We start from the raw sequence: 22,961 nt of genomic DNA, 5'->3' as shown, positions 1-22,961 counted from the left end.
GCTTTACAAATTGGTAGTGATCTAATTATCAGATACAAAGTAAAAATCTGAAAGATGAGATAATCAACATATAACATGGAAAAAAAGAAAGAAAAGTCTTGAAAGGCAGGTGACATTTGACTTTTCAAGATACCTAAGACACCAACATCCAGATAGAAATTTTAAAATGTAATTAAAAAAAAAGAATAATTTTTTTTCTGCTTGGTGTAGCCAATATTCATTGGCTTCATTATCATTTCAGTCCTCTCTTAGATCTATTTATTACTGCAATTTAAAAAATATGACCGGGCATGGTGGTGCACGCTTGTAATCCCCATGCTTGGGAGGAGGAAACAGGAGGATGGCACAGGTTCAAAACCAGCCTCGCTGGCTTAAGAGACCCTGTTTCCAATTAAAAAAATATAAAATAGGTCTGGGAGTGTAGCCCAGAGGAAGAAGGGCTCCATCCCCAGTACCACAAAAAAAAAAAAAAAAAAAAAAGCAGGTTGGGCTACCAGAAGCGCCTTGCAAAGAGTTGCCGAATTATTAATTAAATCTAACTTACCAACACATTAGGGCTAAGCCACAATTCATTTAGAGTTACATAAATAAAATTTAAATTGTTTTAGAGGCTTGTAGTATCTTTCTATATTTTGGATATTTATTCCAATAAAAATTTAATTCTATGTTTTATTTTAATAATACATTTTAAATAGGAAGATTTCCACCAAAAGACATTATTTGGGCATTGAATGCTTCATTTAGTTAGCATAATATAAAACTTCCATTTTTAATACCTTTTTTATTCTTATAAGTCAATGAAGTATTTGCCTTTTGGCCTGAATTCTCAGGTTTATTATTTTTTTTTGCTTTATTTTCTCTAATGTTTATATGTCTAGATATATCCATCAAGTTATAAACATAAATTTAGTATTATGTTTTTAAAAGCATGATATTTAAAAGAGCTGTTAAAGCAGCAGGAGGATCTTACTGTCTAATGATAGTTATAATTATGTTAGAAACCACAGTCTAAAAATAAAAATTTATTTTTGTATCCAATAGATTTCCAGGTAATGAGTCATAAGGTCAAGTGTTAGCAGCCTTGGTTTGGGAGAGTAGTCTAGAGATGGTGGCTTCTTCTCAGTTCGCTACATTTTGGCCTAGAATTTTCATTTAACAATCCTCCTGCCTGCACCCCTTGGGGACTCTAGAGTCATGTTCTTACCTGAGTTTCACTTTGCTTTCAAAGGTGTGTGCCTCTCCAGTTGCTACTGCGTTGGCAACGGATGGAGGGGGCCCGCAGGAGAGGGGCTCGCAGACTGGGTAAGGCTGGTTCCATGTTCCCTTCTCTGTACAAATCAGCTCCGAATGGCCTTGCATGACATACCCAGGTCTGCAGCTGAAAGGTACCACGTTCTCCTCCAAAGGGCTGGGGTCACGGATGAATGCATTTGGTATGGTTGGAAGGGAACCACAGGCAGCGTGTTCGCAGCGAGGGAAGCCTGGGCTCCACTGGCCATGGTCCTCACAGGTGATTTCAGAAAGTCCCTGGAGCTGGAAGCCTTTGAAGCACTGAACCTGGGCTGCCTTTCCACACCCAAAGTCAGTCCCATTGACAGTTCCAAACTGAATTTCTGGTGCAGAGCACCTGCAATGTAGGCAGGAAGGTGGGCTGCCACTCCAGGAGCCATTGGAGAGACACCTTCTCGAAGGGCTTCCATGGAGCTTAAAACCAGGAAAGCACTGGTACTGTATTTGTTCCCCATGCTGAAAGAAAAAACCATTAGAGAAGCCATGGGCAAGATCGTTAGGAGGTCCGCAGTTGGCTGGTGTACAGAGCGGAACCTCTGCATCCCAGTTACCATCTGACCGACAGGTGAGTTTTGGAGCACCATGCAACACATAGCCCTCCTGGCAGTGAAACACCACCTCCTTCTTGAAGCCATAGTCCTGGCCATCCATCACTGCATTTGCCACCTGTGGTGGGGCGGCACATCGGACAGGTACGCAGCTGGGAGTGACCCCGCTCCAACTTCCATTGGCAAGACAAACACGACTCCTGGCTCCCTCAAGCAAGAATCCTTCATTGCAGGTATACTGAGCCTCTTTCTGGAACGTGTACTCTTCTCCTTTTACCTGGCCGTTGGCTAAGACTGGGGGTGAGCCACAAGATACAGGAATGCAAACTGGCTCCTGCCCATCCCAATTTTTGTCTTCCTGGCATGTTCTCTTCTCGGTGCCACTCAACACATACCCAGGGTCACAGTCATAGTACACCACACTCAGATATGTGTAGTTGCTTCCTCTGATAGATCCATTCAAGACTGGACTTGGCTTCTTACAAGAAATGGCTTCACAGAGTGGGGAAGCACCGCTCCACTTCCTATTCTGTAGACAAAGTCTTAAGTCAGAGCCCACTAGAACATGCCCAGGTTTGCAGCTATACTGCACAGCATTGCCCATGGTAGTCTCCGTGAAACGCAGGAAGCCATTTTCAGGAACGGCAGGCATGTCACACGCCATGGAGATGCAGGAAGGTGCGCTGCCGTTCCAGCTTCCGTCTTCCTGGCACGTCAGCAGAGGGTTTCCAAAGAGCTCATATCCAGGGTCACAGGTGCATGAAACCATAGTGCCATATAGGAAGTTGGATGGATGTGCATCGGGAGACGCCTTTGTATTTTCCCAGGTTTTAGTCACACCTCCTAAATGATGAGGAGTGTGTGGGGTCAGATATGGAACTTCCATTGTATCGTCTTCTTGGTCGAAATAGCCCTCGCCATCTTTGACTTTAGTGCAGTCTCCAAAGTCTATGTGAGGAGGGAGACCACAGTCTATGGGGACACATGTCGGGATGGAGCTGGACCACCCTGACTCTTCACAGGTCTGCATGGCATGACCAGTCACCTGAAACCCGGGAAAGCAGCTGTAGATGATGATGGCACCATAGCTGTAATCGGCACCTTCGAGGAAACCATTTTCGATGGGTTGCGGGGGGTTACAGTGAATGGCACTGCAAGATGGGGCATCCACATCCCATTCACCTGTCTCTAAACAGGTCAAGTCTTTGGGACCCTCAAGCCGGAAGCCTCTGTCACAAGAGTACGTGACGGTCTGTCCATAGTGAAGGTCCGTGTAAGAGAATTTGCCATTCGCAATCTCCTTGGGCTTTGGGCACTCAATGGGTTTACAGGTCGGCTTTCCTCCAAGCCAGTGACCATTTTCTCCACAAAGTGTGGTAGTATTTCCCACCAGCTCAAAGCCTGGCTTGCAGGTGTAGAGAGCTGTGCTGAGATAGGCGAGCCCTTGCACGTCAATGATGCCGTTGAGAATTTCCTCGGGTTGGGGACATTCGACTGGCACGCATTCTGGCAGCGGGGAGCTCCAGGTGCCATCGGCTTGGCAAAGGGTGGTGGGATCTCCTCTCAGGAAAAAGCCATCTACGCAAGAATACTTGACGGTGCTTCCAAAATGAAGGGCAGAAGAAGGAGCAGGGACGCCAAAGGAAATGAGCGGAGGTGGGAGGCAACGCACCATCTTACACACAGGAAAAGAGTCGTTCCACTGCTGGGCCGGCAAGCACTTCAGGGCAGAGGGCCCTTGCAGGGTGTGCCCTTCTTTACAGGAAAACGTCACGACTCCTACCTCGGAAGTTAACTCTTTGAGCACAAGCTGGTTTTCCAAGAGGGGTGGCTCTGGGCACTTGGCGGGCACACACTTTGGGACTGGCTTCTTACTCCATTTGCCAGATTTCTGGCATGTCCAGGAATTATCCCCGACAAGCTCATAGCCCTCATTACAGAAAAATTGAACCTTGGACCCTACTTCAAAGTTGTCTCCTTTCATGAAGCCATTTGAGATCAGGGGAGGTTTTCCACAGTTGAGAGGGGTGCAGGACAGAGGGGTTTCACTGTGCCAGTGCCGATTGGATTGGCAGACAAACACGGGGCTTCCGACTGACTTGTAGCCCGGGTTACACTGATACCTCGCTTCACTCTCAAAGGTTCTGCCAGTCGTGTGCTGCATAACAAGGGGGAAACAAGTGAATGCAGTTCATGTCACAAACAATATAATTGACCGAATGCTTTAATAGTAAAAAAAAAAAAATGAATAAAATCAGAAGGCCTACACTAAGATGACTCAATCCCAGCATTTGGGAGGCTGAGACAGGAAGACTGCAGTTTGAAGACAGCCTCAGCTCCTACTTAGTGAGGCCCTTTGCAACACAGTGAGACCCTGTTTGAAAATAAAGAATAAAAAAATAGGGCGGGGGATATAGGCCAGAGGTAGAATGCCCCTGGTTCCCACCCCCAGTACTATACACACACACACAAAAAAGACTTAAGCAAATAAAGGGTTTATGTTTTTTTCTAACAGGTCTACTCTTTTTCATTAAGTAACTGAAAATGTAGAAATTAAATGTAGAAGATTATGGTTTGGATATAAAATGTCTCCGGAAAAAGCTCATGTATTGACAATGCAAAAATGTTCAGAGGTGAAATAACCGAACCTTGAACGTCTTAGTCCTGTTTTTGGATACATCCATTGGTAAGTGCATGGATTACTGGGTGTGGCTAGAAGAGGCACGTCCTGGGGGTATGGCCTTGGGGTTTATATCTACGTTCTTGGTCCCCTCTCCTTTTTTTCTCTGCTTCCTGCCACCATGTCCTGAGCCCTGCAGACGTGACCCAACTTAACATGGACTGAAGCCTCTGAAACCTCCAGAACTGTGAACAAATAAATCTTCCTCTAAGTTGTGGTCATCAAGTATTTCTGGTCACAGTGGTCAGAATGCTGACTGAACCTCAAATGAGGTGATCCCTCCTGCATAAATATTTACCAAGGACTGAGCCCATAAGAAGTAAAAGATCAATAGGCTTCACACTGATTGATTGATGAATTGAGGCAAAACTGAAAAAGTATAGGTTACTTGGTAAACTCAAAGAAATCCTGCTGACAGAAGAAATACTACAGTTTGGTGTTTGTTTTAATTACAGTAAAGAAAAGCTACATATAATTGTACATGTATTTGTTAGCATTAGACCATAAAACTACTTCATTTGTATTTTTATGGATATGTTCTAAGAGTACATTTGTTTTCTTTAGAATATACTTTAAAATACTGCTGCTGTGACAAAGGGCAGAGAGTAAAAATCAAACTTCCATCTTTCAAAATAAAAATTTAGCCGGGCATGGTGGCGCATGCTTGTAATCCCAGCATTCGGGAGGCTGAGACTGGAGGATCGTGGTTTGCGGACAGCCTCGGCTACTTAGTGAGGCCCTCCGCAACTTAGTGAAACCCTGTTTCAAAATAAAAGAATAAAAAATAGGGCAGGAGGTGTAGCTCGGAGGTCGAATGCCCCTGGGTTCCATCCCCAGACCCTCAAAAAAAAAAACAAAACAAAACACAATTTAACTGGGCATGGTGGTGCACACTTGTAATTCCAGTAATTGGGAGGCTGAGACAGGAGGATCACAGGTTTGAGGACAGCCTCAGCAAGTAGTACAACTCTCATTAACCTAGAAAGGTACTGTTTCAAAATAAAAATATAAAAATAAAAAAATAGGACTAGGAGTGTAGCTCAGAGTTAGAATGCCCCCAAGTTCAATCCCTAATATCAAAATAAGTGAATGAATGAATAAATAAATAGAAATTTAATGTCCATGATATGAAATTCAAATAAATAAGTATGTGACATAATAAAAGATCAGTTTTAGGCAGATGAACTGATGATTAAAAATTCAAAAAGATTATCATTGATCTTTACTAGTGATAATGGTAAAGTCCAGCTTTGGGGCTGTAGTTAAACCTAGCAGTATTTAGAATTAATTATTCATTTTGTTTATATATTGTTTATATAAACATATAAATATCATGCTATCACAGACCTAATCTGTGTGGCCAAAGGCTAGATTTCTAGTGCTCCTAACTATGCCTGGAAGCTAGTAAGAGCTCTGGAAATATTTATTAAAAAACTATGAAAGCTTCTCTATGTATACTCTATATCACTCTTTCAATGGCAGCCTATATATCTATGCAAAAGTTTTAAATAAAAAGGCTTTCACTGTCGGTTTGCTGTTTTTGAAAAAAAGAGGAGAAAAGTCAGTATTTATATGTATGTGCCTTAAGCTTTATTTAAAGTAGAATATTATCCTTTTTTGTGGTACTGGGGATTGAACCTATGAGCATTCTACCTCTGGGCTATACCCTAACCCTATATTATTTTTTAGTTTGAAATGGGGTCTCACTTCATTGCTGAAGCTGGCTGCTAAACCGCAATCCTTCTGTCTCAGCCGCCAGTGATCAGTCCTGGGATTAAAAGTGGGGGTCACCATGGCCAGCTTCGAATAGTGTCGTTTAAAATGATCCTGAAGGCCGGTGTGGTGGCACACGCTTGTCATCCCCGCGCTTGGGAGGCGGAGACAGGAGGATCGCACAGGTTCGAAGCCAGCCGTGCGCGCTGGCTTAGGAGACCCTGTTTCAAAAATATAAAATAGGTCTGGGAGTGTAGCCCGGAGGTAGAAGGGCTTCCAGGAACCCCAGTACCACCAATAACTAACTAACTAACTAACTAACTAACTAACTAATTAAATAAATAAATAATATAAATAAATAAATAAATAAATAAAATGACCCTGAATTGGGGAAATAGATCCTCATTCCATTTTGGTGATGTGCTCATGGAGAAGAAACATCATTGTGAGAGCAGAACAAGCTTGGACAGACTTAACTCCCTGTCCACGACAGGGAAACCGCACCTAGATCTGTTAAAAGAACAAGGCAAAAACTGCGTCTTTGTTAATTTATCCCAATCTTTTGTCTAAAAATAAGAAGTGATAATAAAAATTTCTCTAGGTTCCATTTAGATTTTATTTCTTAAAGTATAGATTCATTTTGGAGTAACTTATATGAAGCAAAACAGATTTTTACTAAAATAGACTTCCTCTAACTTCATATTTCTTACTGAGAAATTCCTATAATGTACTTGGAATGTCTCTAATACTTGTTTTTTGTTTGGTTTGGTTTGGTTTGGTACTGGGGATTGAACCCGGGGCATTCTGCCTCTGAGCTTCATCACCACCAGCCCTTTAAAAAAATTTTTTTTAAACAGGGTCTCATTAAATTGCTGAGGCTGGTCTTGGACCTGCAGTCCTGGCTCAGCTTCTCACGGACTGGGTACAATACCTATATACTAGTAAAACAGAGAAAGCTGCAGAGTAAAACAATTCACAATTATCTGATTAATTTTTCTGTAATATTCACCACCTACAGATTCTAGCCACTTCTGGCTTCCAGCAAGTGATCTGTTCCCTGGCTGTGCTTTGAATACCAGGGTTAGCCGCAGTGGGCTGGCCCTGAGTGAGAGGTCATGGACCATCTGCTAACCACCCTCTTACCTCCAGGAAGCCGTTCTCAACCTTCGGGGGCTCACTGCAGGATACAGGGTGGCAGGTGGGTATGGGGCTACTCCACTGTCCTGTGGCTTCGCAGGTACTCTTCTTCTCCCCCTTGATGTAGAACCCCTTGTGGCAGCTGTAAGCCACCACGGCTCCAAAACTATAGTTGGACCCACTGGCATAGCCATTCACGATGCTCGGCGGCTCTCCACACCGCACGGGGATGCACTGGATGGACGTGGGGGGAGGGTTCCACTGCCCGCCTCGCATGCATTCAATCTTTGCCGAGGTGTTGAGCACAAAACCTTCCATGCACTTGAAGCTCACGACTGAGCCAGCTGCAAATTTTGCTTTGTTCACAGATTCCAAGATGCTGTAGGAAACGGATGGGGGCTTTTCGCAGAAATGAGCTATACAGCGGGGCATGGCCTGACCCTCTGGGGGAACCCACTTGCCCCCGGCATTGCAGAGGAGCTGAGAATTATCTGCCAGGATGTAGCCATCTGAGCAGTAGTAGATCGCGACATCTCCAAAGAGCCGATGGGCGGTCTCTGGGGAGGCATGGTCCACGTGGGGGGGCTCATCACAGGAGACGGCCAGGCACTGTTGGTCAGTTCCACTCCACTTACCACTGGCCAGGCATTCGATGGTGTCAGGACCAGCAAGGGTGTAGCTATGAGAGGGAAGGGAAAGACACGGTAGCTAAGCGAATTCAAAGTCAGAAGGAAAGCATTCAACTTCCTTTTCTGTTTGTATGTTGGACATTTCCAACAGTGACTTTCCTTTTTTCTTGGTTCTTTAAAATAACATGTGCTAGCTGGGCATGGTGGAGCCCACTTGTAATCCCAGCACTTGGGAGGTTGAGACAGGAGGATCGCAGGTTCAAGGCCGGCTTCAGCTACTTAATGAGGACCTCTGCAACTTAGTGAGACCCTGTTTCAAAATAAAGAATAAAAGCCAGGCGTGGTGGAGCACGCTTGTAATCCCTGTGCTTGGGAGGCGGAGACAGGAGGATCACGCAGGGTCCAAGCCAGCCATGCTGGCTTGAGACCCTGTTTTCAAATAAAAATATAAAAAATAGGTGTCTGGGAGTGTAGCCCAGGGGTCGAAGGGTTTCCAGGAACCCCAGTACCACCACCAAAAAAAAAAATTTAAAAATTGGGGATGGGAGTGTAGCTTGGAGGTAGAATGCCCCCAGGTTCAATCCCTAGTACCATAAAATAATAATAATAATAAAATAATAATAATAATAATAAGTATGATTTGTGTATTGAGCTTATTGATCAAGTGACTTTCATTTCAGATATGCAAATACATCTTGATAATAATAGTGGTTAGCAGGGAAATAGATGTACAATTTTAGCTACTTAAAGAACTCTAAAAATTGTTATATGTTTTTAAAATAAAAATGAGTATGCTATGGTCCTATTTGACTGAACTGAAAATTGGAACTCCATCTGTATTTAGATGGCATTCGTCTATGGATTTTAGCATGAGTCTTTGAAACAAGCTCCATATTTAATTTTTTAAATTTTTTAAATTTTTTATTGGTGTATTATATTCATACATCATATTGGGGTAAGGCTCCATATTTAACTCAGACAGTTACACACTTATATTCAATGAACTTTAAAACAGTGATTAAAAATTCAGTCTCCAATGCCTTCAGAAACCTTTACCCATGTGGTTAGAGTTAAAAGCTGTGCTTTGCATATGTCTTTGCTATTTAATCAGTATGAATAAATTTTGCTTAATAGCACTCAGATTTTCCTTGCACACAGGTATTTACCCATATATGAGAATGTACAAAGTTTTAAATTTCTCTTGAGTATTGCCTTAATAAAGCAGAGTGAAATATTAGGATACGCAGTATTAGAGTAGTTACATTTGGGTCATTCTTGTTCTCATTATCTCTCTTTGGTTGAAGAAAAAGATGTCAGAGAGTTCTTAAAGATTATCTACCACCTGATCAGTCTGTCACCTTGATACTGATGAAGGGGAAGGAGACTAAAAGAAGCAGATTATTTAATGAAATCCTGTTTAGACAAGCTGATTGGCTCATTTTGTAGATGGTGACAGACAGGCTCAGCAACCTGCCTCAAGTCACACGGCAGAGTAAGCAGCAAAACTGGTACCTGAATTTGGTTGATCAGAGTCTGGCACTTACACCTTTTCTACAATACTGCTCTGTATCTCTCCTTAAAACAAAACAGGTGAGATCATAATTTTTGTGAGTGTCTTATGGAAACTCTATTGCCATGTCAGCAGAGATTCTTAAAGTCATTATATACTAAAAAAAAATGAGTCTGAAATGCCTTTTAGTTTTATATCAGTTATTATATAGAGGTTAGAATTTCTTTGTCCTAGCTGGTGGTATTTATGAAATCTATAGGGGGCAGACAGATCAGTGTGTTGTAGTTGAGAGGCTGAGACAGGAGGATCGCAGGTTTGAGACCAGCCGCAGCAACTTAATGAGGCTCTCTGCAATTTAGTGAGACCCTGTTTCAAAATAAAAGATAAAACAGAGCTGGGGGGTGTAGTTCAGGGGTAGAATGGCCCCGGGTTCAACGCCCACTACCACAAAACACAAAGCCCCAAACAAATAAAACAATAGGGCATCAGTAGAAATATATGCATGGACCCTCCCTAAGGTTATGTGTCATACAACGCATAAAAGCGATCTCTACATAAATACTCATAAATGTGCCCCGTTGCTGAGTGGGGTCTCCAGGGAGGGTGTACTGCAATTCATTGTGTTGGATAAGCTCAGTTCTTTGTATAAGGCTCCAAACTTAACACCTATTTAGATGGCTTCTGTCTTAGAGGATTCAGTGAAGTATACATAGGTAATATGCTATTATTATTATTATTATTATTACTAGGACTGGGGGTGGAACCCAGAGGCTTTCTACCTCCAGGCTATACTCCCAGACCTATTTTTTATATTTTATTTGGAAACAGGGTTTCACTAAGTTGCTGAGAGCCTCACTAAGTAGCTGAGGCTGGCTTCGAACCCGTGCGATCCTCCTGTCTCAGCCTCCCAAGCGCGGGGATTACAAGCATGCTCCACCACGCCCGGCCGCTAATTTTATTATTAAAAAAACATTCTCGTGGTCTGAGTGTACACATGCTCCAGGTCAGGAATCTCCACTTCTGGAGGTTCCTGATGTTTTACAGCATGGTCTGCATCATTTTCATACTTTGAAATGTGCATTGTTAGGTTCATGGATCCCTTGATGTTGCCAGCATATTCCATTGGCTAAAGTTCATAGAGCCTTGGATATTGCGGATTTATAAGAATCCCATAGTGCCATCTATAAAATTCTCCCTTTATGTCACAAGACGAGCTGCTTTGAGGAAGGAGGAAGCATCTGTCCCAGCAGAATCCTTATTTCACAGTCTCCAGAGAACACAGGAATTGTGTCCTCAAGACACAATTGGCACAATTTGGCAGCATGCTGTTAGGACTAAACCCCTGATCTTCTGCAGATTCTCCACTGACTACTTTTCCCTGGTAGCAAAGCTGTTCTATCATTTAATGGAATTATCACTAAATACATAGTTTTTTTTTTTTTTTTTTTTTTTTTTTTTTTTTGCGGTACTGGGGATGGAAGCCAGGAGCATTCTACCTCCGAGTTACACCCCAGCCCTATTTTTTATTCTTTATTTTGAAATAGAGTCTCACTGAGTTGCAAAGGGCTGAGTAGCTGAGGCTGTCCATGAACCTGGATCCTCCTGTCTCAGCCTCCCAAATGCTGGGGTTAAAAGCATGCATCACCATGTTAAATTAGTTTTAATAAATACATTTAAGGAATGCATTTTCAGTACTATCCATAATATCTTAGCTCCTTTGATAGACCTGACCTCAAATCTCAAATTTTCTTTCTGACTTTAACACTTAGCTCCTCATACAATAGCCTTTAAGGCCTGTGACAGGTGACAGAGCTGCTTCCTTGGTTCATAGGTGAGATGGCAATTAATACATTTACTTGGGTTTACTTGTTGTTGTTTTGGTATTGGGGATTTAACCCAGGGGCATTCTACCTCTGAGCTACACCACCAGCTTTATTTATTTATTTATTTATTTATTTATTTATTTATTTATTTATTTATTTATTTATATTTTCAAGCAGGGTCTCAAGAAGTTGCCGGGGGCCTTGCCAAGTTGCTGAGGCTGGCCCCAAACCTGTGATCTTCTTGACTCAGCCTTTTAAGTACTGGGATTATAAGCGTGAGTCACCAAGCCCCAGATTACTCGTTTGTACTTCAGTCTCCTCACCCCAAACCCCTTCACACCTCCCGTGGTTGATTAAGGGAGGAGAGTCTGTTCCTGCTAGAGGAATGGGGAGGGGAGGAGGGCCCCACAGATGTAATGGCTCTTGAGGGGAGTCAGGAGAGAAGGAAAGTTCAGAAGTCAAGCGGGCAGACAAGTGGCCCAAGCAAAGCCATGGGAGTAGAGTGCGGTTGGGACTCGCAGGGATCTTACACACAGGAGGGACCAATGGACACCTGGAAAAGGGAGGGGCAAGGCCCAGGCCAAGTGACCATGATGGTGAGTGGGGGAGGATGGGTGAGGCCTTCATGAGCTGTGGGACATCATAAGAAATACATCTGATCTCTGCCCCATTCCCTCAGATCTCCCTAAGCCTTTGTAACTTCCTAAATGATAGGGGCTCCAGGCTTTGGATAACTGGAGAATGTATTGAGTAAAGATGAGGATAGAGGTTTACTGAAAATAAATATCTTCTAAGATATATGTTTATCATCCAAAGATGATAAAGGAGGATATATTTTTCAAAAGACACAAAAGAAGAATTAGTTATTACCTATTGCTCAGGTAGCACTGGAACTGTTTTCTGGTCAAATTGCTGCACTGTTTAATTTTATTAGAAATTTGAAGGCCTGTTATGATTTACATAACATATTTTACCCACTTATTTTTATTAAAAATCATTGATGGGACGATAAGCTATATATAGATGGTGAGATATAATTGCTGACTATCAGAGCAAGAAAACTGGAACTGATACAAATCTAAAATGAAGGAATTTATAGTTAAATTCTGTTCAACATTTTGCCTTCTCATTCAAGAGGCACTGGGATGCTTGTGCAGAGTTTTATTAAAAACCAGGCCATATATATTCTGAAACAAACTGTTTTACTCCTTAAGTCCAAGGAAAAATGGTCCATCGCTATCACACTGATGCCTCAGAAGAACATGCCAACGATGAACTGGATAGAATGTGTTTTCATGTTTCTGAAGCAATAACCAGAAACTCTTTGGAAACTGGGAGAGTAATTTTACGATGTAGTTTTCAGCAGTTTGATTGACACTCTGAATGGAAGCTTATGAATGAGCACATGACTACGGAGCTTAACAAGAGGGCTCCCAAGTGGGGTGTGAGCTCTTCTAAAGAGAGGAACAGCCCATTCAAGAGCTGCAGTTAATAAGAATAATAGCGTGAATATGCATCAGTAATGGATCTCGTTTTCAATGATTAACAATGATCAAAGCTTTTATCTTAACACAGCCAATAACTGCACTTAGAAGTTTATGTTTGAGAAGAATCAAAAGGGAAACATTTAATTAGCATTTTATGACCTCAATAATTCTTCCGCCTCTCTGAATTTCACACCGAGGAGTCTGCCTAAGGATGGGAAGAAAAATGAGAAACAAATGGCCATTTATATATTTGTGCAAACAACTGAAAATGATGTTTGGGAGCTTTGATAAAAAATTTCTTGTTTTTTCTGTTTTGTTTTGTGTGTGTGTGTGTGTGTGTGTGTGTGTGTGTGTGTGGTACTAGGGATTAAACCCAGAACATTCTACCTCTGAGCTATATCACTGGATTTTTTTTTCTTTTAATTTGGAAACAGGATCTCATTAAGTTACTGAGATCCTCCCTTTGCTGCTGAGACTAGCTTCAAACCTACCATCCTCCTGTCTCAGTCTTCCAAGTACTGAATTACATGTGTGTGCCACCATACCCAGCTGATAAAGTTTTAAAAAGAAGCCAGGCACAGTGGTACATGCCTGAAATCCCAATACTTGGGAGGCTGAGACTGGAGGATTGCAGGTTCAAGGACATCTTCAGCAAGTAGTGAGACTCTCCTCAATCTAGCATGACCTTGTTTCAAAATAAAAATAAAATGGGGCTGGGGGTGTAGCTTGGAAGTAGAATGCCCCTGAATTTAATATCATCTTCCCTCCCCCAAATAAAAGTTTTAAAAAGAAAAAATGTTTTGATGAAAGATGAACTTTGAAGGCCAAGTTTAGGGAAGGATACAGAAACAAGAATTCTTGTTTCTTTGCTAGCGTTCATCACCCTACTTTGATTTCTTAAAGTCTCTCCCTTTAGAGAGAGCGGATCTTGCTCCCACAATTCAAGGACAAGCTGACGAAAGCACACCACCAGTGTAAGAGGAAAACCAGCGAGATAGAAGCAACAATGTGTGTGTATATGTTCAATGCACATGCCTGGTGGGTTACATGGTGAACTGGGCAGAGAAAACACAGAACTGAGACTGGAGAGGGAAATAAACTCTAACCCTTCTCCTACCCCCTCCTTTTTTTTTTTTTCATTGTACTGGGGATTGAACCCAGTGGTGTTCTCCTCCAAGTTATACCCCAAACCCTACTTTCTTTTTGAAAAAGGGTTTTGCTCTTATTGCTAAGGGTCTTGTTAAGTCATTAGGATGGCCTCAAATCTTCAATCTTCCCATCTTAGTCTCCCAAGTACCAGGATTACAAGTGTGTACCACCATGCTCGGCTACCTCTAATCTTCTTATAAGGTCATCAAATTCTCTAGAAGTAGAAAGACATAGCAAGACAAGTCCATTCTAGAAAAGCCACGACTTGAACACAGTATGCTACCCCTGAATAGAACAAGACACAGGGCAGTGTGACTTATGCCAAACCACCCTTTGGGGAAGAACTGGAAAGAGAGTAAAGAGAGAAGCGATGATGCTGACTCCTGTTCCGGCTCTCATGTAGTCTGAAAACTCTCTCTACATAATACTTGATAAAATATAATAAAGTGGAGTTGAATGAGAGAGTAATCGCCAAGCCTCTGGAATAAATCTACATCCTAGAAAGACATTCACTAAAAGGGTGAACTAGGAAAATTCCAGACAGCTATTTATACCTCTCAAAAATCTTTTTAAAAGATGCTACTGTCTCCACCTGCTGGCGTGTTAGTGGGATGGTCTACAAGAAGCGAAATGCAACTTCCCTGTGAGTAGACGACCTGTATCCTTGTGAGTATCTACATGAAGTATCCACACAAGTGAAATGCAACTTCTCTGTGAGTACAGGACCTGTATCCTTGCATCAGCGCTCCTTGTATGATAATGGCTAAGTGTGTTCTATTTATTGGCTTCTTTTCCTACATGTGCCATGCATTATGTGATTTTACTCCTTGTACTATCCATAATTATGACCATTTAATTAACTCATTCTTTTGTGGTGGTGGTACTGAGGATTGAACTCAGGGGCATACTAACTCTGGGCTACACCCCTAGCCTGCTTTTATTTTGTATTTGGGAGCAGGGTCTCACTAAATTGAAGAGGGCCTCACTGTGTTGCTGAGGCTGGCTGCGATCCTGCAATCCTCTCGTTACAGCCTCCCAAATACAGGGATTGCAAGCAATGGACTCCTTTTATAGAGATGAATAATCAAGGCACAGAGAAGTCACACCACTTCCCCACAGCCACTGGGTTAGTGAAGGGAAAACTGGGATATAAATCCAGTAGAAGGCAAGCCCTTTGCCGTTGCTGCTTCCAAATGTATGAAGAGCTACTGCAGCCTGTCTGGAGCCTAAAGCACTATCAATGGTGAAAATATTAATGAAGAGGCATCGAAAATTGCAATGAAATGAGAGTCAGATGATCTGGGATTTAAGCTCCTCCCAGTACTTTACTAGCTGCCTTAGACCCTACGCAGATTATCCCAGGGGGGTCTGTACGGCTTTCCCAAAGATCAAATGAGACAGTGAGTATAGACGTCCTCTGCAATTTGCTCCCTGTTTTTTCCAAACATTGAATTGATAAGTCAGATCATCAGAAATGTAAAAACCTCAACTTTGTCTTTTTCTGCTTTCCTGCAGATGTGTCAACTTTGGATTGTGACTTAAAGTCTTGGCTTGGGTTTTGCAGAAGATACACGTACCATTGCCCGCTTAATTATGTTGTCTGCAATTTTGTTGAAAGTATAAAGATGTTTTCTACTACCTTGCCTCATTATCTGCTATTCAAGGCTTAATTAATTCCAGGAAAACATCATTTCCACAGGAAAATATGTTCCCTCTGCTGTCAGAAAATAAGAACATGAAGCTCTCTTTGGCTTTGGGTTCTGGGAAATGTACTTTTGTGTCCAGTGAGTTGTCTTTAGGTGGCAGGGTCTTTTCCCTCGCCTCTCAAGATTCCTTTTCTCACGCGCTGTACTTACCCTTCCTTGCACATGTAAGTGACAGTGTTCCCAAAAGTGAAGTTACTTCCAGTGATGACCGCATCTTTGATGGCAGGTGGCTCTCCACAGAAGACGAGGTGACAGGTAGGTGGTGCTCTGTCCCAGCTGCCTGAAGCTGTGCATTCAATGAGGGAAGGACCCTGTAAGCTATAGAAAAGAAGGAGGCCTGGTCACCCCACTGCCGCATAATCATTTACTGCTCTGGTGACGCACTAGAAAATCTCAGAAAAAAAAAAAAACTAGAAGATACTGAGTTTCATTCCATAAAAATAATGCTCACACATTTCATCGCTCTGCATAAAAACAAAGGAAATCTGAACAGGCGATACACCATTTAAAACAACAAATGGGTTAAAACAACCAAACCAACTGGTGCAAAATAAAAGTTTAATGTGCTTATGGGTGGTGATGCAGGGCACTGCACACCTTGTGAACAGCAGAATACTTGGAGGAGAAGGGTTAGTAGGCTTACTAGGATGCAGCTGGAAAGGAGTCACCTACCTGAGTACACAGGTAATGAGTGTGAGGTCAGAGGCACTGTCCTTGTCATAAGCCTGGGCATTGGAACCATGCTGCTCCTGACTCTGAACTCCTGGTCTTTCTTCAACTTTCTGAACCTCGCCTCCCTGCATCATGGCGTATTTATTCACCTGTGCTGCCAACAAGCTTCTAGTGGCCATACTTTCCACTGGACTTCCTGCCTGCTTGTCTCTTTCACTTCAGATCCTGTTGACCATCTTTCCGATCACCACTTGAGCTCCCCTGCTCTTCCTCCTATTTGAACATACTCACCAATAACCAGATCAATCTATGATAGTACTAAGAACCCAGGCCCCTGCTATAACCAGGCTAATTTAAAATTAGAAGCCCCGAATTGTTTTTCCCCTCCATTTCCCGCTAACCTGGATGTGAAGCTCCTCTTTCCATCCTAGTTCCCTACGAGTCATCATCTCACTCTGAGGATGGAAGGCGAAACTGCCCTCCCCACTGCTCCAAAGCCAATAAAGATCAGAAAACTGGAACTGGAACCTGTCTCTGCTCCAACACAGCATGGCTGAATCCACACATGTCTACTTCCTGGCTCTCTGTTCCATTGCATTGTAACATTTCTGTAGGATGGAGGAGGCAGATCAGCTGTCTTCCTACTTTGAGACAAGTTGCAATTAAATTCATCTTTCCTTTTTATTGTATTCACTCTTATTTCTGATGCAGACGGGTGACTGAACCCCAGTGGCTATCAGCCTGGGCCTCAGTAATAGAACTGGCGACTCTCATGGGGCCAGTGTCCTCTGATGGAGTTATTTGGATAAGAGGCTCCGAGTGGCCTCACACATGGTTAGTGTGCCCTGCATCAAGGGAAAGAAGCATCCCTGCAGCCTTGAAACTTTGTGTTTGGCTGCCTCTTTCACTTCATCCAGTGCTGATGCCATTTATACTCTGGATAGAATGGAAAAATGAAAATTTTAGCCATCTATGAGCCCAAAGCTTGTTTGACCCCTGGCAAGTTTGTGCTGACACTGCACACTGACCCTTCTTCTTTCTTTTCCCTGTCTTCTGGGGCTTTTTTAGCCAGTTTGTGGTTCTTGAATCAGTTTGAGGTTCTTGAACCATTTGCCTGGCAGGGAAATTTGGCCCCATCTTTGGGGCTTACTTTGTACCTTGCCATTTGTCTGATGGACAAACTTGGATTTGTGTCTGTTTTGGTGTCAGTTTGTAAGGAAGAAACAAAGAGTCCTATGGCTACTAAGGAGCATATTTGGAAAGATCTGGTGCGATCTACCTGGAACTGAAAAGCAAGACTTCTATTCCAGAGCTCCTCAGAGAAATTCTGATCATGCAATTTCATTATTGTGGTATAGTACAGCTCATATACCTGAAAGCGCACTCCAACTGAATGCAATTCAGTTTTATGTGACCTCTGTTGATTCGGTTATTGGCTTCACAGAAGCTAAAGAAATCTTGGCCGGGCGTGGTGGCGCACGCTTGTAATCCCTGCGCTTGGGAGGCAGAGACAGGAGGACCGCGCAGGTTCGAAGCCAGCCATGCACGCTGGCTTAGGAGACCCTGTTTCCAATTAAAAATGTAAAAATAGGTCTGGGAGTGTAGCCCGGAGGTAGAAGGGCTTCCAGGAACCCCAGTACCACACACACACACAAAATCTAGTGCTTGACAGGAAAGACCTCACTGAAAGTACAGGGGAGTCCTCAGACTCCAAAGATCAGAGACCAATGTTCACTCCCTCTGGCTCAACTGGGGTGACTCTGGTCTCCTAGAGGACTTCACTGCATGAGACCATGCCATATTCTGGAACTAGAAGGGACTCCTAAGAGCTCATCCGGGAGGTACTTACAAGGGCGTGGTTATCCCACACCTTAAACAACCCTACATCCTTTGGTGTGCTGGACTTTCCAGACCATAAAAGAGGATCTCTATCCTGTAGGTGACACACCAGGAAGAAATCCCTATAAAGAGCACATATATTGACCTCAAACACTTCCTGAGTTTGACCCTTGCTCCAATCCCAGACAGGGCTGTAAGACATTGGGAAAAGCATTCCTTGAAATTTTTGGAAATAACTCTAGCTCAGATATGTATGGTCACTTTATTTTGAGCTCATGTTACCTCTCCTGCTCCCCAGGGAGCCTTTGGTGAATTCACATTTTGCTTCTGTTTGCTCAAATGACTTATGGTTTTGTGTTTTTCTGATTGGAGATTTTTGGCTATCAATATGGGTTTTTTTTTTCTCCTCTACTACAAAAAAAAATGTTATTCAAGATTGTTGGACCTGGGCATGGTAACACATGCTTGTAATCTCCACATTAGGGAGGCTGAGACAGGAGGATCGTGGTTCAAGAACAGTCTCAGCTACGTAGTGAGGCCCTTTGCAACACAGTGAGACCCTGTTTAAAAATAAAGAATAAAATATAGGGCTGGGGGTGTAGTTCTGAGGTTGAATGGCCCTGGGTTCCATTACTAGTACCACAAGAAAAAAAAAAAAAAGATTGTTGGACTTAGATTTAAGTCCTTTTCAATGTTTATATCCAGTTCCCTTTCTTTGAGCCAGGCATGGTGGCACATGCCTTTAATCTCAGTACTTGGGAGGCTGAGATTGGAGGATCACAGGTTTGAGGCCAATCTCAGCAATGCCCTCAGCAATTTAAAGGGATCTTGTTTCAAAGTACAAAAATAAAATAGGGGGGCTGGGGATTTGGCTTAGTGGCAGAACGCTTGCCTAATACGCAGAGCTCTGGGTTCCATCCTCAGCCCCATAAAAAACAAACAAACAAACAAACAAAACAATTGAAAAAGTATAAAAAATATACAAAATCAAAAATAAAATAGGGCTGGGATATATGCTCAGAGGTAGACTGTTCCTGAGTTCAACTCCCTATACCCCCCGCCCCGCACATAACCTCTACCTCTTTGATTTGCATATATTTTACTTTATTTTGTACCTTTGAAAATGTAGGTTTAGGATTTAAGGACTGCTTAGGGCTATGGAGAAGATAATCAGATCAACAGTCTAGCTTTTATTTTATTATTATTATTATTTTTTTGGTGTGTGTTATTGGGGATTAAATCCAGGGGTATTCTACCTCCAAGTTACACCCCCAGCCTATTTTTAAAATTTTTTTGTTATGAAACAAGGCCTGGCTAGGTTGCTGAGGGCGTCCCTAAGTGGCTGAGGCTGGTCTCCAGTGATCCTCCGGTCTCAGATTCCCAAGGACTAGAATTACAGGCATGGACCACCCATCTGGCAACAGTCTAGCTTTTAAAAACTGGCAAATGATAAATCTAAATTAAAGCCCCCAAAATAAATTGTGGGTTTTTTGTTAACTTTTTTATATATTTTTGTACATGCATATTTGTGACTGTATGTTGTTGATATATTACCAAATTGGTTTATAGATTAGTTACTCACATACATTAAAGACTGTTAGATAAAATGCCTTTGATTCATAAGACATTAACAAATGGGTTGATTTAAACTTGTTAGTGAGATAAGAATAAATATATCTTTAAAGTTGTTAGTATATATTTTTGTCTAGCTTTCAGACCTGCTAACCAACTGTGGTAATATTTAGAAATATTTGTTACTGTTAAATGTTTGAGGTGTAAAATTCATTGTTTTCTATGTAAAGTAACTTTTTATTTATTTATCTTTATTTTTTGGTGGTGCTAGGGATTGAACGTAGGGGTATTCTACCTCTATGCTCTACACCCCTGGCTCTATTTTTAATCAGGGTCTCACTAAGTTGCTGAAGGCCTCCCCTAAGTTCCTGAGGCTGGCTTTGAATTTGTGATCCTTCTGTCTCAGCCTTCCAAATACTAGGATCACGGGTGTGCACCATCATACCTGGCGATGTGAAGTCACTTTTAGGGTTTTGGTAAACTAACTATTTGACTTAAAATGTTAACTATGCATGACTTCCATGGATAATCTAAAAATTAGCTATTAAAATGGAAAAACTGGGTAAATATAAGTGATAGATGTTTAGTCAGCCTGAAAAAATCCTTTGTTTTAATGCAAAGGCTCACTGATAAAGGCTATTCCAAATAGAGGTGATGGATGCCACTCAGCTGGTCTACTGGGCATGCTTATTTATGGGGCCTAATGCCAAACGTCTAGGACAACAACTGGATAATCAGAGGGCTTGCAGGCTTCCTCTCCTGTCCAGTCCTGCCTAGATTAAATTCTTGAAAGTGTAGCTTTTAAAATAATTTTGTTTTTACAAGAAAATCTTGCAAAATTCAAAGGCAAAATGTGGGGCTTTTCATACCTCAAATGTGCTGTGTGTGTTTTTTGTTGTTGATTGTCTTTTGATTAATGTACAATACTTTTACTTTATATATTTCATTCATCTTTTGGCATATAGATATGAATTTATAAATGTTAATTTATTTTTTATTTATTTTTTGTGGTACTGGGGGTGGAACCCAGAGCCTTTTCTACCTCTGGGCTATACCCCCAGACCTATTTTTATACTTTATTTGGAGACAGGGTCTCACTAAGTTGCTGAGAGCCTCACTAAGTAACTGAGGCTGGCTTCGAACCTATGCAATCCTCCTGTCTCAACCTCCCAAGCACTGGGATTACAAGCGTATGCCACTATGCCTGGCTAGCTATAAATGTTAATTTAAAGTTTTATAAGAGCTTGGGAATTCCTATATGAGTCTATATGCTAATTATAGGAATTGACAGAGTACTAAAAGCTTATAAGGGTTATTTATTTATTTAATGTGGTACTGGGGATTAAACCCAGGGGCACTGATTCTACCTCTGAGCTATACCCCCAACCCTGTTTTAAATTATTCATTTTGAAACAGGGACTCACTAAGTTGCCAACAGTCTCACCAAGTAGCGGAAGCTGGCTGTGAACCTGTGATCCTACTGTTTCAACCTCCCAAGTACTGGGATGACAAGTGTGCGTCATCACACCTGGCTTTTATAAGTGTTATTTAAAACATATTGTCAAAATTCTTAAGCTCAGGGAATTTAATTTTATTTGGTATTTCTTTCCTTGTCCCAGGCCTGAGCTAAGCCAAAGGAAACAACAGATGTTTTAAAAGTGCTAATAATACTTTCACTGATGTCATGCACATATGTGAAATCACCAATGCCAGTTTCCATATCCTGCACAGGGGAGGGGAGGGAGCTGGGGTGAAGCTCATCAGTGCCGTGCACGTGTGTCTCCCTGAACTGCACTGTGATGTGAGACCATAACGCACCAATGAAAGTACATAAAAAGTGCTAATAAGATATGTGTGTTTTCTGTTTCTGATTTTCTGGATTACATCATTTTATAAAGAGCTAAAATTATGTTTTTGTTGTAAATTGATCATAAATTCTAGTAGTACTTTCAGCACATAAATATAGTTCATGTAAAACATTTAAATATGCTCTGGCTAGGACCAATAGATTCAAAGATAAATGTTTAGCACAGAAAGCTATTATATGAGGTTTGTAAATAAGATGGTTGTAACAAGAATTTATTCACAGGGATTTTAAAATAAAAATTAATCATAGATATATGAAACTATTGTTCTTTATGTTCAAAACAATTATGGTTTCTTTTTTTTTCTTTCTTTCTTTTTCTTTTCTTTTCTTTTTTCTTTCTTTCTTTTTTTTTTTTTTTTTTTTGGTGGTACTGGGGTTCCTGGAAGCCCTTCTACCTCCGGGCTACACTCCCAGACCTATGTTATGCTTTTTTTAGTTTTGGAAACAGGGTCTCTTAAGCCAGCGGGGCTGGTTTCGAACCTGCGTGATCCTCCTGTCTCTGCCTCCCAAGCACGGGGATTACAAGCGTGCCCACCACGCCTAGCCAATGATGATTTCTTAAAGTACTGATGTGTTCTTAGCAAAATTTACAAAGAACAGCCTTTTTTTTTTTGTACTGGGGATTAAACCAAGGCACATTCTACCTCTGAGCTACACCCCCATCCCTATTTTTTATTCTTTATTTTGAAACAGGGTCTCACTGAGTTGCAAAGAGCCTCACTAAGTAGCTGAGACTATCTGCAAACTCTGATCCTCCTGTCTTAGCCTCCCAAATGCTGGGATTACAAGCGTGCACCACCACGCCCCACTAAGAACAGCTTTAAGGAAACAAATTTTTGCATTTTATCAAAGTAATTTCTTATATTTTTTAGTTTTTGATTGCTTAGAGGAATTAAATGTTAAGAGTTAGGATTTATTTACACATCTATCTGTTTAATGTTTCTTTTATTAGTGTATAATTGGTTAAATGAACTATTACTTATTTTATAATATATGACATATTCCATTAATGTAAATATTCTGAAATTGTCTAAAGTGTTAAAGTCCTGGTGTAATGCTGTCTATCATGAGTGTTGTCCTAATCCAGGTAACTAGCTTGTTTTGCATAGTTACTAAACTCTCATATAGTAATAATATACTATGTACTGTTTATAATGGTTTTAGATAGCCATATCTCTGTAGTCAGGGACAATCTTTCTTTGTTCATCCTCCATCTCAAAACAAACCTGAAATTAAATATTTTACTGTATATTTCTGGCTATTTTAAGGAAGTATTTTTCAGTAGTACTGTCCATATTTTGTGATGTTCTTAATTGGTAAATAAGTATTACTTCTTGTA

The 22,961-nt window shown here is 41.6% G+C and overlaps 1 protein-coding gene across 1 annotated transcript in view; it reads right to left on the bottom strand.

The window, feature by feature from the left end:
* The window catches only part of SVEP1 (sushi, von Willebrand factor type A, EGF and pentraxin domain containing 1), a gene marked incomplete at both ends in the record, with an annotated part of 210,241 nt that overhangs the window by 33,377 nt on the left and 153,903 nt on the right, over positions 1-22,961 (bottom strand). Inside the window, 3 exons of the mRNA XM_080709637.1 lie at positions 1,205-3,996; positions 7,375-8,047; positions 15,823-15,990. Coding sequence (XP_080565763.1) covers positions 1,205-3,996; positions 7,375-8,047; positions 15,823-15,990 — 3,633 coding nt within the window. The remainder of the gene's footprint in view (positions 1-1,204; positions 3,997-7,374; positions 8,048-15,822; positions 15,991-22,961) is intronic.

This window comes from Muscardinus avellanarius (assembly GCF_963383645.1).
Source record: "Muscardinus avellanarius genome assembly, chromosome: 13".
Classification (NCBI taxonomy): Eukaryota; Metazoa; Chordata; class Mammalia; order Rodentia; family Gliridae; genus Muscardinus; species Muscardinus avellanarius.
The sequence above is the reverse complement of the archived record's forward strand: the minus strand, read 5'-3'. Positions and strand labels throughout refer to the sequence as shown.